At 44.2% G+C, this 16,725-nt stretch overlaps 1 protein-coding gene and 1 pseudogene across 1 annotated transcript; one reads left to right on the top strand and one right to left on the bottom strand.

The window, feature by feature from the left end:
- The first annotated feature begins 1,354 nt into the window (after positions 1-1,354).
- LOC136529545 (pectinesterase-like) lies at positions 1,355-4,989 on the top strand. Its single transcript, XM_066522623.1, has 2 exons — positions 1,355-2,473; positions 3,649-4,989. The coding sequence occupies exons 1-2, from the start codon at positions 1,375-1,377 to the stop codon at positions 4,335-4,337; spliced, it is 1,788 nt and encodes a 595-aa protein (XP_066378720.1). The 5' UTR covers positions 1,355-1,374; the 3' UTR covers positions 4,338-4,989.
- Positions 4,990-5,301: 312 nt separating this feature from the next.
- On the bottom strand, positions 5,302-6,442 carry LOC136529546 (uncharacterized; annotated as a pseudogene).
- Between the last annotated feature and the right edge of the window lie 10,283 nt (positions 6,443-16,725).

Genomic DNA, 16,725 nt, shown 5'->3' with positions numbered 1-16,725 from the left:
ATTTGATAGAGGCAGAAAAATGAAGTTAGCCTGAGGATATTGGATCGCAGGATCAGCACATATTTAATATACCTAGTCAAAACTGAATATGTATGAAATTGAACCTGAATCCACTAATATAAAATACAAATTCACAGTTCGAACCATAAACTAACGATTTTGCAGGATCAGTACATTTCGAAACGGAACCTAAACCCACCCAAATAATATACGAGATCAAACCATGAACTAACCGATTTGATCAACAATTAAATGAACCAATTAAATGAGCGCATCAATACATACCTGATTCGAAGTTATCATCCGTCGACGCCGCACGTAGCGCATGATCAGTACATATTGAATACATGTAGGCGCAATTGCACAGGTATGAAATGAGGCCTGAACCCAGGTGAACAGAACCCAGGTAAACAAAATACAAACTCATAGAAGAAACAATAAACTAATCAAATTGATGAACAACTGAACCAATAGAATGAACGCATCAGTACACACCTGCTCGAAAACAGGCAGCTAGGGTTTCCTATAGCGCCTGTAGCACACGAGCAGACGGAAGCAGAGGGAGAAAGCGTTGAACAAAATACAAACTCATAGAAGAAACAATAAACTAATCAAATTGGTGAACAACTGAACCAATAGAATGAACGCATCAGTACACACCTGCTCGAAAACAGGCAGCTAGGGTTTCCTATAGCGCCTGTAGCACACGAGCAGACGGAGCAAAGGGAGAAAGCATTGACGAGCTCCGCGCGCAGGATGTGGGAGAGGGAGGGGGCTGCCAGGCCCCAACCGCGGCGGCTGCAGGGGGGCCGGCGCCGCCTCGCAGCAGGCGACAGTTCGAGAGGGAAGGGGGAGAGAGAGAAAAGGGCGGGAGAGACGGAGATGAGAGGCAGGCGAGGGAGGGCTACGGAGGAGGAGGATGGTGGCCGCCGTCGTCGCGCCAGCCGCCGACGCGGACGCTGGCGCCCGCCGTGGCCCCCTGCCCGCGTCGGAGAGGGAGAGCGAGAGAGCGAACACGAGAGAGAGGAGGGGAAGAGAAGCTTCGTGAAGGAGAAGCCGAAACTGAGTATATATTTGTTTGGGTGGATTCCGACGAGAAATGGGAGAAGCGAGAAAGAAGCTGAGCAGAAGCCAGAGAAGGTAAGGTGAAGCAGGAGAATCAGCTTCCGGTAAAATTCGATCCAAGAGATCTGTGTCGTCGGCTGAGGAGATCGAACGGTCGAAATAATTTGGGGGCGACGTGGCATGTCGTTCTGGCGGCCAAACCAAGCCGGCTTAACGATAGTAAATTACATCTAGTCCAGTACATATACTCCCACTGTCCCATTCCCACACCACACACTAGCTCTCGCAATCGCGCTTCCCACCACAACCATGGCACCCGTCACGCTCTCACCGCCGCTCCTCCTCCTCGCCATCCTTCTCCTCAGCACCGCCGGCACAACACAATGCCACCACGGTCACAAGAGCCAGCGCCACCAGACCGGTGGAACTAGAATGCCCAAAAAGACCGCCGCGGCAGGAGCCAGCAGCCATCCGGCTGACACCGTCCACCACGCCATCTGCCACACGACGCCGCATCCGGTGTCCTGCCTGACGGCCGTGGCCTCGCACCTTGACGCCGCCGCAGCCGGCGCGAAGATGGCCGAGGCGTCCGCTGTCTCCGTACAGCTCCTCCCGCCGAACGTCCTCTCCGTCTTGCTGGCGTCCCTCCGCGGGGCGGAGTTGGCGCTGTCCTCGCTGTCCCCGGCGCTCTCCGCTCTCTCCGCGCCACCCGCCGCCTCCCCCGCGGGCGGCTCGCTCCGCCGCGGCGCCGCGCAGGACTGCCAGGAGCTCCACGCCGCCACGCTGTCGTCACTCTCGCGCTCCGCCTCGCTGCTCGCGGCGCCCGGCGAGGGCCTCCCGGCCGTGCGCGCGCACCTCGCGGCCGCGCTCACCAACAAGGCCACCTGCCTCGACGGGCTCGCCGGCGCGTCCGGCCCGCGGATCGGCGGACTCCTCTCGTCCCTCGACGACGCCTACGAGCACGTCTCCAACTCGCTCGCCCTCGTCGCCGGGCGCGGCGCCGTGTCTGCTGCCGGCTTCGTGAACGCCGTCGCGAAGACAGTTCACAACCAGCGGCTTCTCCATGACGACGACGACGACGACGACGACAGCGGTGGAGACGACGACATTGACAATGACGGGGATGACAACGGTGGGAACACTGGGCAGCCAAAGGCGACGGTGATCACCGTGGCGAAGGATGGGACGGGGAACTTCCGGACCGTGGGGGAGGCGGTGGCGGCGGCGCCCAACAACAGCGAGACGAGGACGGTGATCCACGTGAAGGCCGGGACGTACGAGGAGAACGTGGAGGTTCCGCCGTACAAGACGAACGTCGCCCTGGTCGGCGAAGGGCGCGACACGACGGTCATCACCGGCAGCCGCAGCGCCGCCGACGACTGGACCACCTTTCGCACGGCTACTTTCGGTAATCTAATTAACTTCAGCACTTCAAAGTTTTAACACGATTTATTTACACGAATCGGATATTCACCTCGTGAGACGTGTTAAGCATCTCTTGGTAGGTGCTACACCAGTAAACCATACAGTTGCAGTGTGTGGTCTGTGGCTGTGTGTCGTCAGACCGGCAGTGACCTTTGTTGTTGCTATCCACCGATGCAATGCACGCCTTGGGCTCGTCCGTGCATGCACTGATGCACACATGGTGGACATGTTAGCATGACGTTCATTGTCTTCAGGCTGTCAGAGACTCAGAGTAGATAACATGAGAGATGTAGGCCTGCTAGTTTTACATGATATATGGTGGGCATGCTATGCTAGGGCCCAGTCTCCGGAGGTTTGACGCAGATATTTGGCCTACTGATCACGTGCATGTCCTCTAGATACTGCTAGCTCTGCAATCTAGCCGTCTCCTTCCGTCGGTTGGCTTAACCGGTGACTAAAATTTATGAGGTGTGTTGGGAGAGTGTTGTATGAGGTGTTTGGATACTAATAAAAAAATAAATTACATAATCCGTCAGTACTCCACGAGGCGAAATTTTTAAGCCTAATTAATCCGTCATTAGCATATGTTTACTGTAGCACAACATTATCAAATCCACGAACTAATTAGGCTTAAAAGATTCGTCTCGTAAATTAGTCATAAACTACGCAATTAGTTTCATAATTAGTCTATATTTAATACTCCATACATATGTCTAAGCATTCGATGGGACAACGACTAAAATTTAGTAGGAGCAACCTAACACCACCTAAGATCCGATACGGGCCATGGACATGCATGCAGAGCTTTATCGCCTTAGACATGGATCATGGCTGTCACGCGTCAGGATATTTGGCTGCTCTTAACCGACTGCCGTCGATCTCATGGCATCTTGCCAATTCGACGACGAGGTGCTCGCTGACAAAACTGCTTCTGCCATCTTATTATCACTATCATGCCAATTCGACAGGAAGAAGCTCGCTGACAAATGAAACAGGTTTTATTTTGGCCATGTCCATGAAGTGCACTGGGGCAGCCGGCAGGACCTATCGAACTGGCAGGCCATGCATGCATGGACTAGTCCAAGATCTCATTTATCGTGCGGTCGTGCCGACCATTATACGAAAAGTTGAATTGTATCTGCAAATGTGCACATGCAGGCGTCTCCGGCGAGGGTTTCCTGGCGCGGGACATCACGTTCCGGAACACGGCGGGCGCGGGCAAGGGTCAGGCGGTGGCGCTGCGCGTGAACGCGGACCTGGCCGCGCTGTACCGCTGCGGCGTGGAGGCCCACCAGGACGCGCTGTACGCGCACTCGTTCCGGCACTTCTACCGCGAGTGCGCCGTGTCCGGCACCGTCGACGTCGTCTTCGGCGACGCGGCGGCCGTGCTGCAGGGCTGCGCGCTCCTCGCCAGGGCGCCCCTGCCGGGCCAGTCCGTCGTGCTCACGGCGCACGGCCGCGCCGACGCCAACGAGGACACCGGAATCGCGCTGCACCACTGCACCGTCTCCGCCGCCAGTGCCGGCCTGCCCGCCGGCACGCGCGTGTTCCTGGGCCGGCCGTGGGGCGCGTACGCGCGCTCCGTGGTCATGGACTCCTACCTGGGCCAGATCGTGGACCGGGAAGGGTGGCTTGAGTGGCCTGGCGCGGAGCCCGGACGCGGGGACACCGTCTACTTCGGCGAGTACGGGAACGACGGGCCGGGGGCCGACACGGAGGGCCGCGTGGACTGGGCTGGAGTGCGGCAGATGGAGTACGACGAGGCGGCCCACTTCGCTGTCGAGAACTTCATCTACGGCGACAAGTGGCTGGGCGCCACCTCCTTCCCCTACGATGACGACGTCTGATCTGATTACATTAAGCCGTGCTCTGCAAATCTCAAGAATGCAGCCGCTAGCCACAAGTGACCGTGTAAACTATGCATACCCATCATCAGTCGTCAGTAAGTTTTGCTCGTGTTTTAACGTGATGAAGAGCTTCTTTGGCTGCATTTGTATCCATTGTAAAGTTGTCACGAGCTGTTCGTGAAACTGTTCTCATTCTCTTCTCGCACTCGGAATATGTAAAGTTGGCCTGCCCTGTTCTGTTTGCAGCTTATGATTCCCTAATGAATCAATGTTTAATGAAATTAAGCATTCAGGATTCAGGAAGGTCCCTTTGTAACGTATGAAAAAATTATTAACCCCAGGGGAGCTGCATACTAATGATGATGTTCTAAGTCCCAATCAGGATTAGTTTTATATATGTTCCCACATAATTTCCTTCGGTTGAGTGGCTAAATAATGGAATCGAGGCAAAATTTGGAGAGCCCAGTCTCTGCTAAAGTCCAAAAAGACTTTCTTCTTGAACCTCATAATCGATGCTGACAAGGTCTGAAAGGACAATGAGATGATCCACTGCCCACTGATGTTTCCAACGATGTCGACATTCACGAAGCCTCCTCCAGCTTCAGGGCTCACATGGCCACATGCCCCAAATGAGAGGGCCCCGTTCGCTTCGCTGAAAAAACAAGCTGAAACACTATTCCGGCTGATTTGTTGTGAGAGAAAAACATTATTCTGACTGAAAAAACAAGCTAAAAAAGACGGATTATAAGAGAAGCGAACAGGGCCTTTCTTTCAGCTATCCAGTTTGTATGTTTCCATGTTGTTGTTGCCGGCTGAAGCTGAATCCTCTCAAACGCATTGGTACAAACACAAGTGAGATTCACAGTCAGATAAGCAACAGAGGTCACATTGTGGCCAGCCGCAACTGTGCACTGCTGCAATCCAATAACTTGTTGCATATGGGGTCCGAATTCAGCCGAGAACATAATGGGGATCAACTTCATGACATGACATGAATTTTCCCAAGTCCTAATGGTGTTTTACTAAAAAAAATGGGCCTAACTTCGCCCTGCGGTACCCTGAACAGATATTCAGATCCCCTTTTCTCACTTTATATGCACATAAAAGTTGTGCTTTAAACAATCTTATCCTTGCAGTAAGTGATTATGTACAAACAAATAAGTCGCCTCAGCAGTACACTGAGAAGAACAATAGCCGTTTCCCCCCCTTTTGTGAAACCCAAAACGCTGAACCGAATATGACGAGCAAATATGAGCAACTAAGTGCAATACCACACATTATTCTTGCATATCATCATTGTACTACACCACTATGCTTACATGATTAGTTCCTTGCTCAGAGCTGCCTCTTCTGGTCACTCCTTAGCTGAAGAACATCGACGTCCTCGAAAACCTGGAGCGTCGCCAGCTGGATGAAATCAGTGACCCGAACCCCCACAGGCCTAAAATTTCAAAATCATAGCACAGCATAAGGAGGATCAGATTTTTTAGATAAGGATAAGGAGGATCAGTTGAACAAGGGTATGCTCATTAGACACCAATCGTTTCTGATCCTTTGCCAACCCAACAAGAATAAAGACGATCCAAGAAATTCAGTTCAGATGCTCACCATGGGAAGGAGGCCTTCTCTGGCAACCGCATCCCAAGCCTCGGGCCTTCGTCGTACCCCTCACAGATCATCTCTCCGTTCTCATCTCTGTAGCATACGATCCCTCTCAACTGGTCCTCAAACACCTATGAATCATCACAAGAACAGATTAGATCGACAGCCTCTATGCATACACCTCCTTGATGATGTACTCCTGCATGTAAATGAAGAACTGCTGCGACACACATACCTGAACCTTCTTGTCTGTCACAGCAGTAAAGGAGAGGCGTGGTGAAGAACTGCTGCCATGAGCAGAGGCCCTGAACCTGAAGGATGACTGCCTTGTGGATGACCTTGGGCAGATCGTGGCCATGGAGGAGGAGGAAGAAGGGTGACGATGGCAAGGGATCCTGGCTTCCATTTTTGGTTTCTGGTGAAAAGCAAAAGGTGTTGTTCACAAAACAACCAAAGGGTGGGCTTCCACTAGTCTGAAAAGAATACATATATAGGAGATGGACATGGCAGAAGCGATCGTGAACCGACTACTACAGCTACAGTTATTGTAAGACTCAAGAATGAAGGTGTTGGTACTTGTAGCACATTATTATTTTGCTGATGAAAGAGTAGTAGTAGCCTAGTAGGGCAGCAATCATATGCAGGAAAGGGCCAAATGTGTCAATCATATTCTTGTTGAAGGTTAGGCTTGGTGCACACCATTACACCAACGACTATAATTGTTGATGTCTACTCCTATGTCTATGTGTTATTGCTGGCCTGTTAATGCCAAAAGAAAATGGCATCCAGAAAAAAGCACATTCAATCCTTTCAAAAATAAAAACGAATTTAGATTTGTTGGGATGCACTTTACTATAAAGTATTATATTATTAATTTTCAGTTATTTGCTATTTTAAGATAATATGTCTTATGATATTATTAGTCAGCGTCATATTAATAGTCTATTATGAAAATTTATATAAATTCATGAGATAAGATTTATATTTTTATATAAATACTTTTATAATCTGTAATTCATATATTGTGAAACTATAAGGATTTTTTGAAATGGATGGTCAAAAATAGTAATATTTGACTTAGGACAAAGCTAATGTGACAAATAAGTAAAAACGGACGGAGGGAGTATAGAACCTTTAGTGCAGTTGTTGACATACTGTTCCTTGGACTCCAATACTTCAACTTCAACTTTGTTTCTGTTTTTTTTTGAAAAGTTGGATTTTAATTGTGGTCTCAAAAGAGTTCACTTAGCATGGTACATTTATTAAATTAGAGTCGAAGTCCAATCATAAGAATGGGGCAATATGCAGCTAATGATGTTTTGTTGCCGCACGCCATCTCTTGCCTCGTTGGGCTCGGTGGGCCCCTCGCAAGCGTTATCACCGCACCTCTTGATGATAATATTCACCCTGTTCATTTGAGCTACTTTTCAGCCATGGAACAATATTTTCCTCTCATAACATTTTAGCATAAGTCAAATTTCAGCATAAGTGAACAGGGTGATTGCTTAATCTAACACCGATGGCTATGTGACTAGGCTTATCTGGTGATGTCGAAGCCTATTTTTTAAAAAAATTACAACATGCATGCTCAGTTACCAATGGGGTAATGGTAAAAAACAGGTGACAATCTTCTTGTCCTTGGGGACTTTTGGCAGGTGCTTATTGCTGTTATTAAAAACCGATGCAGATAATTGATGACATGGTAAAGATTTTTTTACAAGGAACATGGTAAGCGTTGTTTTACTCTATTCTATTTTTTTGTGAAAGATCTTTTAATCATTCTTATAGCTTCATACGATTTCTAATGTTAACTTGTTGATCTATTAAGTTACAATTTGTTGTTCCATTTCATAACTTTGTAAAATGAGTTATAGTCGTCTTTTTACGGATATAAGAGTGTGGCCGTCTCTAGAAGGGAGGATTCCTCCGCATTTACGGGTCGGTTGAAAGGCAAGCTTTACCTTGTTGATTTCAACAAGAGTAAAATCAAGCTAGAGACTTGTTTAGTGGCAAAACTAGCATGAGTTGGTTATGAGGTGGAGGTGGTGGTGGTTGCGCCAGATCGAGAAGGATCCGCCACAAAACAAGAGACGGCCTAGGAAATAAGCTCTCCTTTAATAATTATGGATGTCCGGTTGCATGCTCCTGACAGCGTAGCTGCCTCTAGGCCTAGGAAGTCAAGTCCACTCAGGTCCACTTAGGGCACTCTCAATACAAAAATCACCATAGTTTCTATGAACATTAATTGTACTGCCACTTAAGCGTTTTGCTGACGTGACAAGGTAGTTATTGAAAAGAGAGAGCAAAAATCATAGAAACCAGGTATAAATTAGAAACCATGTCTACACGAGAACCAAGACATGAAGGGATGTGATTGGTAGAGAATGGAGAGAGAATGTATGTGATTGGATAAAAAATTATTCTGCAGAAACTATTCATTGAGACCATGGTTTCTATATGTAGTGTCTATGGAAATTAATATGTATAAAAAGTTTCTAGCATTGGAACTGCCCCTACGCACATGTTTGGCCTCTTGCCCTCTTGGCCCGTCCGCTCTGCTTGGGCTCTGTTGCCGGGCGGTCTGCAGTAGAGGTACCGGCAACAGCAGCTTGGACTTCTTCAGTATCTTCAGAAACTGGTGTAGGCCCATCGTCCGTAATACTAACCTACTGTCATTGGCAATCTAGGTCCTTTAGGACTACGATACACAGAAATTGGCCCTTAAGCACACCGTGAGCTGTTTACATCTATTTGGAAGCAAGTATTACAGAGCCGGTTTCGACTAGGATGTGGTTGCCATTCACCCGGACAGCAGCAATCTGGTGTTCATTGTTGACTACATGGAAAAGGAGCTGATCTCATATGTGGTTTCGGTAGCAAGGAAGTCCGTGTTGTCAAGACACTAACACACTACCCTCTATTGTTTGCTCCTTATGTTCTCTGCTTCTTGGACTTCTTATCGGTGGTGGTGCAGCGTGAAGAGAAACTAATATAATGGAGGGCTGGAGAGGTACGCGTGAAGGACGTCGCCTGGCCTCGGTAGCTCGGCTGGGCACTGGCCACTGGGCAGCCAAGGGCAGTGGCCGGTGATCGCTGCGATCGGGAGGACAGGACAGAGGCTGGCAAAGCGAACCCTGTTGTCGCTGCTGAGCTCTTGTGTCGCCGTTCTAGCATGCACAGGCTTTTGTATTTTCTTATGAAACGATCTATCTGCTTGTGCACCTATGTAAACAAGTTACACTACCAGGACATTCACTAGTACTTTTTTTTTGTTGCAAAGTGTACGTGCCGCACACAAACCATAGCGACTTGGGGCTGGGTAGGGTGTGCTTACAAGAGGAGCATGGACATTCACTAGTACTAGTATCATCTGGTTCTGGCTCTAGCCAAAGTGTTTTCATTATCGGAAACAAAAAATTATCGGAGGTCATGGATGAATAGGATCGACAGGATATATCAGACCAAATTCAAAAAAAATCAAATTATTTTCAAAAAAATTATAGAATTTGACTTGAAACTATTCCCAAGCTATTAAACATAACTTGTTCATAGATAAAAACATTAATAAAATGCGAACTGATCATAGATCAGTTGGTTAGGTTCCTTGTGGTGGAACCTGTCCACCCGGGTTCAAGTATTTTTCTAGGATTTATTTCAGGATTCAATGGCGCTATCTTTCAGTGATAGACGACGTCCCCGTCGACAGCAAGACGCCAGTGGTGACTTCGTGAATCTCGAGATCTGCCGGCTCAGTTCATTCGGAGGTACTAATAGGGGTAGGGTTTGCGTACGTGTGTTCATAGAGGTGAGTGTTTGTGCGTGTTGTGGACGTCTGCGTTGTCCTATGTAATTCTAAAAAAACATAAGAATAAAACATTATGAGTGGGGGATTGTGGCTATGGTGACGGTGCCATGAGCGTGGATGTGGCCGGGGCGACGGACAACGATTGGGATAAGAGTTGGATTTCTAGGATTTTGATAGGCTGGGAGGAGCTATATGCGCTATTGGGCCGTCACTCGAGTGAATTTGGGGCGTATGCGTGGGAGAAGGAAAAACCCAAAAATTTGGTTGATATTCAATTTTATGGGACCTCACGGATAGAACGAAAATTTTGGAGGGCTTTGTTGGTTTGACAAATGCATTCATACACGACGAAGAATCATGGTGTTGTTGTGTGAGCGTACGGACTGGTTGGAACATGTGGCACTCGGGAATTGGACCGTCAACATTTCCAAATCTTTCCCAACTGGACATGGCCGTGGGACAGTCAGTGCGAAGGCCGGCCGTTGGGCCACTGTGCATCTGTGCCATCACTGAATGATGACTGATGACTGCGTGAGGACATCGGACTACGAGAGGGCGCATGTGCTGGATAGATGCATGATGTTGACTATGTCGGCGCCTGATCGGCTTTACCCTATATTCGTCTTGTTTGGTTTTTTTTTTCAGCTGAAACAGTATTTTTCTCTCACAATAATTCAGTCGAAACAGTATTTTTCAGTCAGTTTCAGCCAAGTTTCAGACTAGCCGGAACAAGTGTTTACTTTTTAATCCTACTGTGTGTGTGTTTACTATTTAGATTTGTGTTGTTGCTGCAGAGCCATAGGAAGGAGTCATCCCCCTAGTAGTAATCTCTCTCTGTTTCAAATTATATATAGTTTACTTTGGGTTATTTCTAAGTTAAATTTCTCTAACTTTAATATAATGAAATCTTTAGAAAAAATTATTCATATTTACAAGATCAAACAAAAACGGCATCAAAACACATTTTATGGAGATTGAATAAAATTAGTTTCATGTTTTAGACATTGATGTATTGTTCCTATAAACTTGATTAAAATTTAAAAAAATGGCTCAGAAAGTCAAAGGGAACTATCTATTTTAGAATGGAGGTAGTACTACATAGCGCGCACCATTTGTGTGAACAATCGATGGAGTCAGAAGTTGCGTGGCATTTTTTTTTGTAATTCAGTGTATAACATAGATAGAACTTAGCCTGTTCGTTTGGCTGTGGTCTGTCGTAAATGATCGTAAATTTTTAGCCGGAACAGTATTTTTCTCACACAAACTAGCCAGCAGTACTTTTTCACGAACCAGCAACGATATGAACCAACCAACCGAACAGGCTGTAGAATGACATACTGTTTGAAATTGCAGAAAAGTTACCCTGTCATGTTTGCACCTCATAGTCCTCTCGTCCTATTGAATCTATCTATTACCTTAATACTTAGTAAAAAAACGTTTCACAAAAAAATAGAAAAATATCCCCTAAAAAAAAGAAAAATAGAAGCTTCTATATTAATTTCAAGGTCACGTTAATTAAAGAAAAATAATATTGAAGTACTAGCTATATTTTGATAAATTACCTACCACTATCATTAAAAATAACTAAATTTAGTGTTTAGAGATAAAAGTCAATACAAGAATAATCGATCTAATGTGATGCCGGTGAATGTGACATCTAGTGTGATGCCGCATGCCCGTGAATGTGGCACCTAATTGTTCAATACAGAAAAAAAAAGTCAAAAGAGATAAGAGTCAATACAAGAATAATAGATTTAATGTGATGCCGGTGAATGTGGCACCTAATAATGTGATGTTATGACTAATGAATGATGTGAGTATTGCAAGCCTGTTGTGAATTACTACTGACGAGTCAGGTCTGCTACAGAACTTCATGCCATGTGTTGCACCATGACTCCCATAGCCTACCAAAATATTTATGATAAATGCATATCACGTTTCCACCCTATTTATGGAATTGCTTCCCAAGAGCTTCTCCCTCATGTCCAATTATTCATATCTATTGATCTTGTTGCCAAGATTACATATATGAATATATCGAACTTCGAGTCGACTGGCGGATCTATATACAAGATGAAGCATCATGGTGCTATGTTTGATCAAGTTTCAAGCCACAAACTGCTTGGAATGGGTGGCATTCGGGAATCAAATATAACAGATCTGGAGCCTTCCCTTGCCAAACCTGTTTGTCAGGCTCAGACTGTGCACCTCCTTTGTCGTGGCCTCCCTCTCTTTGCTTGCCCCTACCAGCCTGCCACGAGTGTCTCTACACTGACTCGCTGAGCAACGCTGAGGCCGTGTGCGAGGCATGCGCAACTGGCAACTCTGCGAGCCTGCAACCACGGGTGGCAAGGCACGCCACGCAGATGTTGGCTTGGCCACACAGGAGCAGGGCGGCGCTGACGTCACCACAAGACGAAGACAGCAACCAGAGCTTTAGATTGAGAGATGACTAGCAAGATTAGCTGTATACTTGTGTTGTCAGTCATATTATAGCTTTTTCTACAAGACCTGGATTCAATTCTATGGTGTCCTTGAAAAGTGGCATGACAACAAACCCCACAATCCCGAATTTCAAATGTAAAAAGTTTGAACTAAAAAGTTTTAGATCTCATCGAATACTATAACTTTGGTTTATAGCCACATCCGAGGTCATTTAGAAATTTTTTTTTTTGAATTTAAAGCTCTGAGAACTTATTTGGGGTTTCAAATTACACCCAAGGAAATATGAATTACCTTGGCAGTTTTAAATAACATCCAAGGAAATGAGCAATTACTATACCTTTACTGATTTGTAATAACACTCAAGCTAGTAGTTTAACTCAAAACACATCTCCTTCATTAACTTTCACTAGACATGGATAAGATTTGGAGGATGAGAAATTGATAACGATGATATGAATTTCGACGTGGAGGATGTGGACCTAACCTACCCTCCTCGACGGGTATACTTCCACCCTATTTATACATGCACCTTGTTATCTGTTTCCCGCAATTACGTCTCCAAAGGCTTCGTCCAAGGGTGCTTGTGCAGGATACGATCCATTCTCATTATGGATCATGTCACTAGTTTCATGAGCAAACGTGAAAACTGGAGTCTCTTTTCTATTTGGTATGCGAAGCCAAGCAGATAAAGTGATGTACAGATCAGACAAAATTACTCTATCTGAAGGCTAAACTGCTAGAGCACCTTTGACATTTTTGCAAAGGGTTCATGCTTTTACCACTACTACATAAACCATTTTTAAGGACGCCACTTTATTACCACTACTACATAAGCCTTCTTTTTACATAAATAATTTTCAATAAACGTTTCCAGTGGTTTCAAGATGTGCCCCCTCTAGAAATCCACCTTTAGAGGCGGTTGGTGTTTTCGGCCACACCTAAAAATGCCCTCTACTTTAGATACAGTTGGGAACATGAGCCAACTCTAGAAAGCCGATTTATAAAGGACAGCTAGGTTCCCAACCGTCTCTAGAAAAATGTTGAAATTCTTCTTTTTTTAACATTCAGACGACCTTGGATGGAGAACACTCTGAACTAAAGTTCTAGTGCATCAACAAAATATAAAACTTTGCAGTTGCAAACCTTTTCATTTGAAACCATTTAAGGTCTCAAAAGTTTGATCTATGTTCTTAAATTTTGAAATTCAATTTTTGAAATTTTCAAATGACCTTGGATGGAGAGACATCCTGAGCCCAAAGTTGTAGTGCTAGAGTAGAAGTAAAACTTTACGATTCAAACATTTTTCATTTGAAATCACTTAGGGTCACAAAAGTTTGATTTGAGTTCTCAAATTTTGAATTTAATTTTTTTATTTATCAAATGACTTCGGATGGAAGGGACACTATAAACAAAGTTTTAGTGCTTGACTAGATCTAAAACTTTGCAGTTTAAATTTTTTCATTTGAAATTGTTCAGGGATACAAGAGTGGGCAGGCTCGATTTGAGAGCAAGGTTAGGGCTAACAAGAAAGTATGAGAAAGGTTTAACAAGGACGGATTTTTGGGTCATTGTAGTTACAAATTATAGTTCACCTTTACTATTCCTAGGCAAACTTCTATGACTTTGAACAATTTTTTTTTTAAAAAAAATTAACATTTACACATTCAAATAAAAGCTCAATCAAAACATATTCATGAAAATAATAAAAAGTAATTTGGTGCTTTAATTCATTTTCCTATAAATTTGGTTAAAGCTAAAAAAATGGCTTAGAAAGTCAAAATAAACTATATAATTTGGAAAAGAGAAAGTACTTGATAGCTTCCATCATTTGTCTATAGACGTTAGATAAAGTCAGAAGCTCTTTTTTACATACTTCAATGTATAATGTAGATAGAACTTAGAATGACAATCTGTTTGAAATTGCAGAAAAGTCATCATGCCATGTTTGCACCTCATGGTCCTCTCGTCTTATTCTGAATCTCTCTGTTACCTTAATATCCAGTAAAAGAATTTGTTTCGCAAAAATATATTTAGAAAAAGAGAAGTTTCTACATTAATTTTCAAGCCCTCAAAAGTGCTATCTATACGTTAATGAATTATGCTACAACTGCCACTAAACAAAATTATAAAAATGTTCCTTATATAATTTATATTATCTACATATACCATTATTAAAGGAAAAAATGAAGGAACTACTTTGTGGCACCCCTAAGAATTAAGAGTTCAAAGTCACAATGCCAAGTTTTTTTTTATTCCAAATATAATAAAAAATAAATATTGTTCAATATGAGAGGTTAAGTATAATTAATTAAACACATAAAAATGTCAAAAAAAAAAGATAAGTGTCAGTACTAGAATAATAGTCTAATAAGTTACTGGTGATTCGGTGAATGTGGCGCCTAATATGATGGCGGTTGAATGATGTGAGTGCAGTCAGCTATGTGTCCAAGTCAGTTGTGAATTACTGGCATGACTCAGGTCTGCTCCAGAACTTCTCGCCATGTGTTACACCATGACTCCGTAGACTACCAAAATATGTATGCTATAAATATAAATGCATGTCATATTCCCACCCTATTTATGGACCTTTGCTTCACATGTCCCCTCCCCATCTCTAATTCTCTATTCTTGTTGCCAATATTATTTGATATGTAGAAGGACTTCAGTTCCATCGGCGGATCAATATAAGACTAAGCATCATGTTGTGTGTGATCAAGCAACAAACTGCTTGGAATGAGTGGCACTCAGGAACCATATATGACTGATTCTATGTCTTATCCCATCAATCGTGGGGTGCTTGCCATGTCCTCAATGGATCCGGGAATGGTAGACGACTGGGCATGGTCTCGGGCAGGCCTGGCTTTCTCGTTTCTTCGTTGCCCACGGGCACGTTTTCTACAGTGAGTTAGCAGCAATGACCGCGGTAGCTCGGCGACGTACTCCACGTGAAATGTCCTTGATTGGTAGCCGGTACGTATGATTTGAAGAAGAATATACTGCTGTAACTTCATATGCTTGATTGGAACATTATAGTTATCTTGTTCAGCTGCTGTGACTCCCCTCTTTTGTTTTGTGCTTGAATTTGATGGAACTACAATGACCCCATAGTTGGAACGCAAAAGTGGTTTTCCCCACCGAAGATGAACCTTTAACTGTGCAATAATTCCACATTCCCGGAAAGAATGTATTTTTTCTCCTCCAGAGAAAAACAAAACTTTGGATGACTAGATGTTGAGTTGCTGCAGAGCTTAGAAAGTACCTATAATATATATGCCAAAGTACAGAAGATGAGGGTTTGTATACAACTATGCCACTCTATCTCTTGTGTCTATTCATCATCTTGAAGATTAAGTTCTTGAGAACGATTTCACAACAGTAGCACACTGTCGCGAAACATGTCCCTCAATTTTGAGCATAAAACAAAGGAACTCAAGTGGAAAAAAACAGACTGCGTTGTTGGATTTCAGAGCAATGCATTAGCCATCAAATTTAAAATCAAAATTGGTATTCGATCAGCTATTTGTAAATGTTCATAACACTGACCAAAAGTACAGAATAAAGTAATATAAAATTGGCCAAAAGCAAGACTACTGCAGCATATTTTCACCAAACCACTTCACTGGAAAACAGATACCACTTTGCTGAAATTAACAAAAACTAGTCATCAACCATTGCTTCTGCACAAGCTAGTAATTAATCTTAAGAAAAATAAGTGTTGGACATTCATGGATACATTTAGGATATGATGCTAACCAAAATTACTTATATAATTTGCACTCCAATATATTCGTACTCTACCGCTAGTACTCATTTGGATACTTTCTTTTTTCCAAATCGCTGTTCAGTTGTAATGGACTTCAGTTGCCCAGTACTCTATATAATTTATCATCATTATTCGTAGTTTTATACTTTGCATTGTACCTCCACGTGCATTTGACATTGTACCTCAATTGTACATTTTGCATGCAGAATGCGGTCCATTCTCATGCTGGCCGATATCACTAGTCTCCTGATTTTCCGCCACCGGCAAAAATAATAGGCAACCGACAGACAGAAAAATATACATTTATCCTGTCGGTACATGAAACCGACATAAATATAACGTGTACACAGGAAATTTGTTAAATTTTCTATCGGTACGGATGTTTCTTTGTCGGTTGTTTTGTATACACACAGAAAAATTACGTGCAAAATTAGTCCACCAAATTCTCCCGCCTGTGGCACCAAGATTGCCGCCACGTTCTCCTGCCAATTGGACCCAGGTTGTGTGCGAAAAAGAAAACTCAAATCCACTCGCGCGCAAAGTTTCCGGTCACCATAAGTCGCGGACGTGCTGTGTCGAGAAGGCCCCGCCAGCCAGAGAAAGAGTAATAAAAAATAATAAAACACTCCGCAAAGAAAAAAAATAAAAAAAATCCTAAAAGATAATGACTTCCCCCTTCTCCGACTCGCTACAAGCTTGCGCTTCTACAGGTCCCGGATCCCCGGATCCACCAGAACTGATAACGTATAAGGTTTTTGGGCCTTCTCAACCCA

Source organism: Miscanthus floridulus, chromosome 19, assembly GCF_019320115.1.
Source record: "Miscanthus floridulus cultivar M001 chromosome 19, ASM1932011v1, whole genome shotgun sequence".
In the NCBI taxonomy this organism is placed as follows: Eukaryota; Viridiplantae; Streptophyta; class Magnoliopsida; order Poales; family Poaceae; genus Miscanthus; species Miscanthus floridulus.
The sequence above is the reverse complement of the archived record's forward strand: the minus strand, read 5'-3'. Positions and strand labels throughout refer to the sequence as shown.

Excerpts from the sequence above, each read along its gene's own strand:
- LOC136529545 (XM_066522623.1), top strand. The coding sequence starts at position 1,375 with ATGGCACCCGTCACGCTCTCACCGCCGCTCCTCCTCCTCGCCATCCTT. Across the intron at positions 2,474-3,648 it reads CTTTCGCACGGCTACTTTCG|GCGTCTCCGGCGAGGGTTTC; the intron begins GTAATCTAATTA and ends GTGCACATGCAG.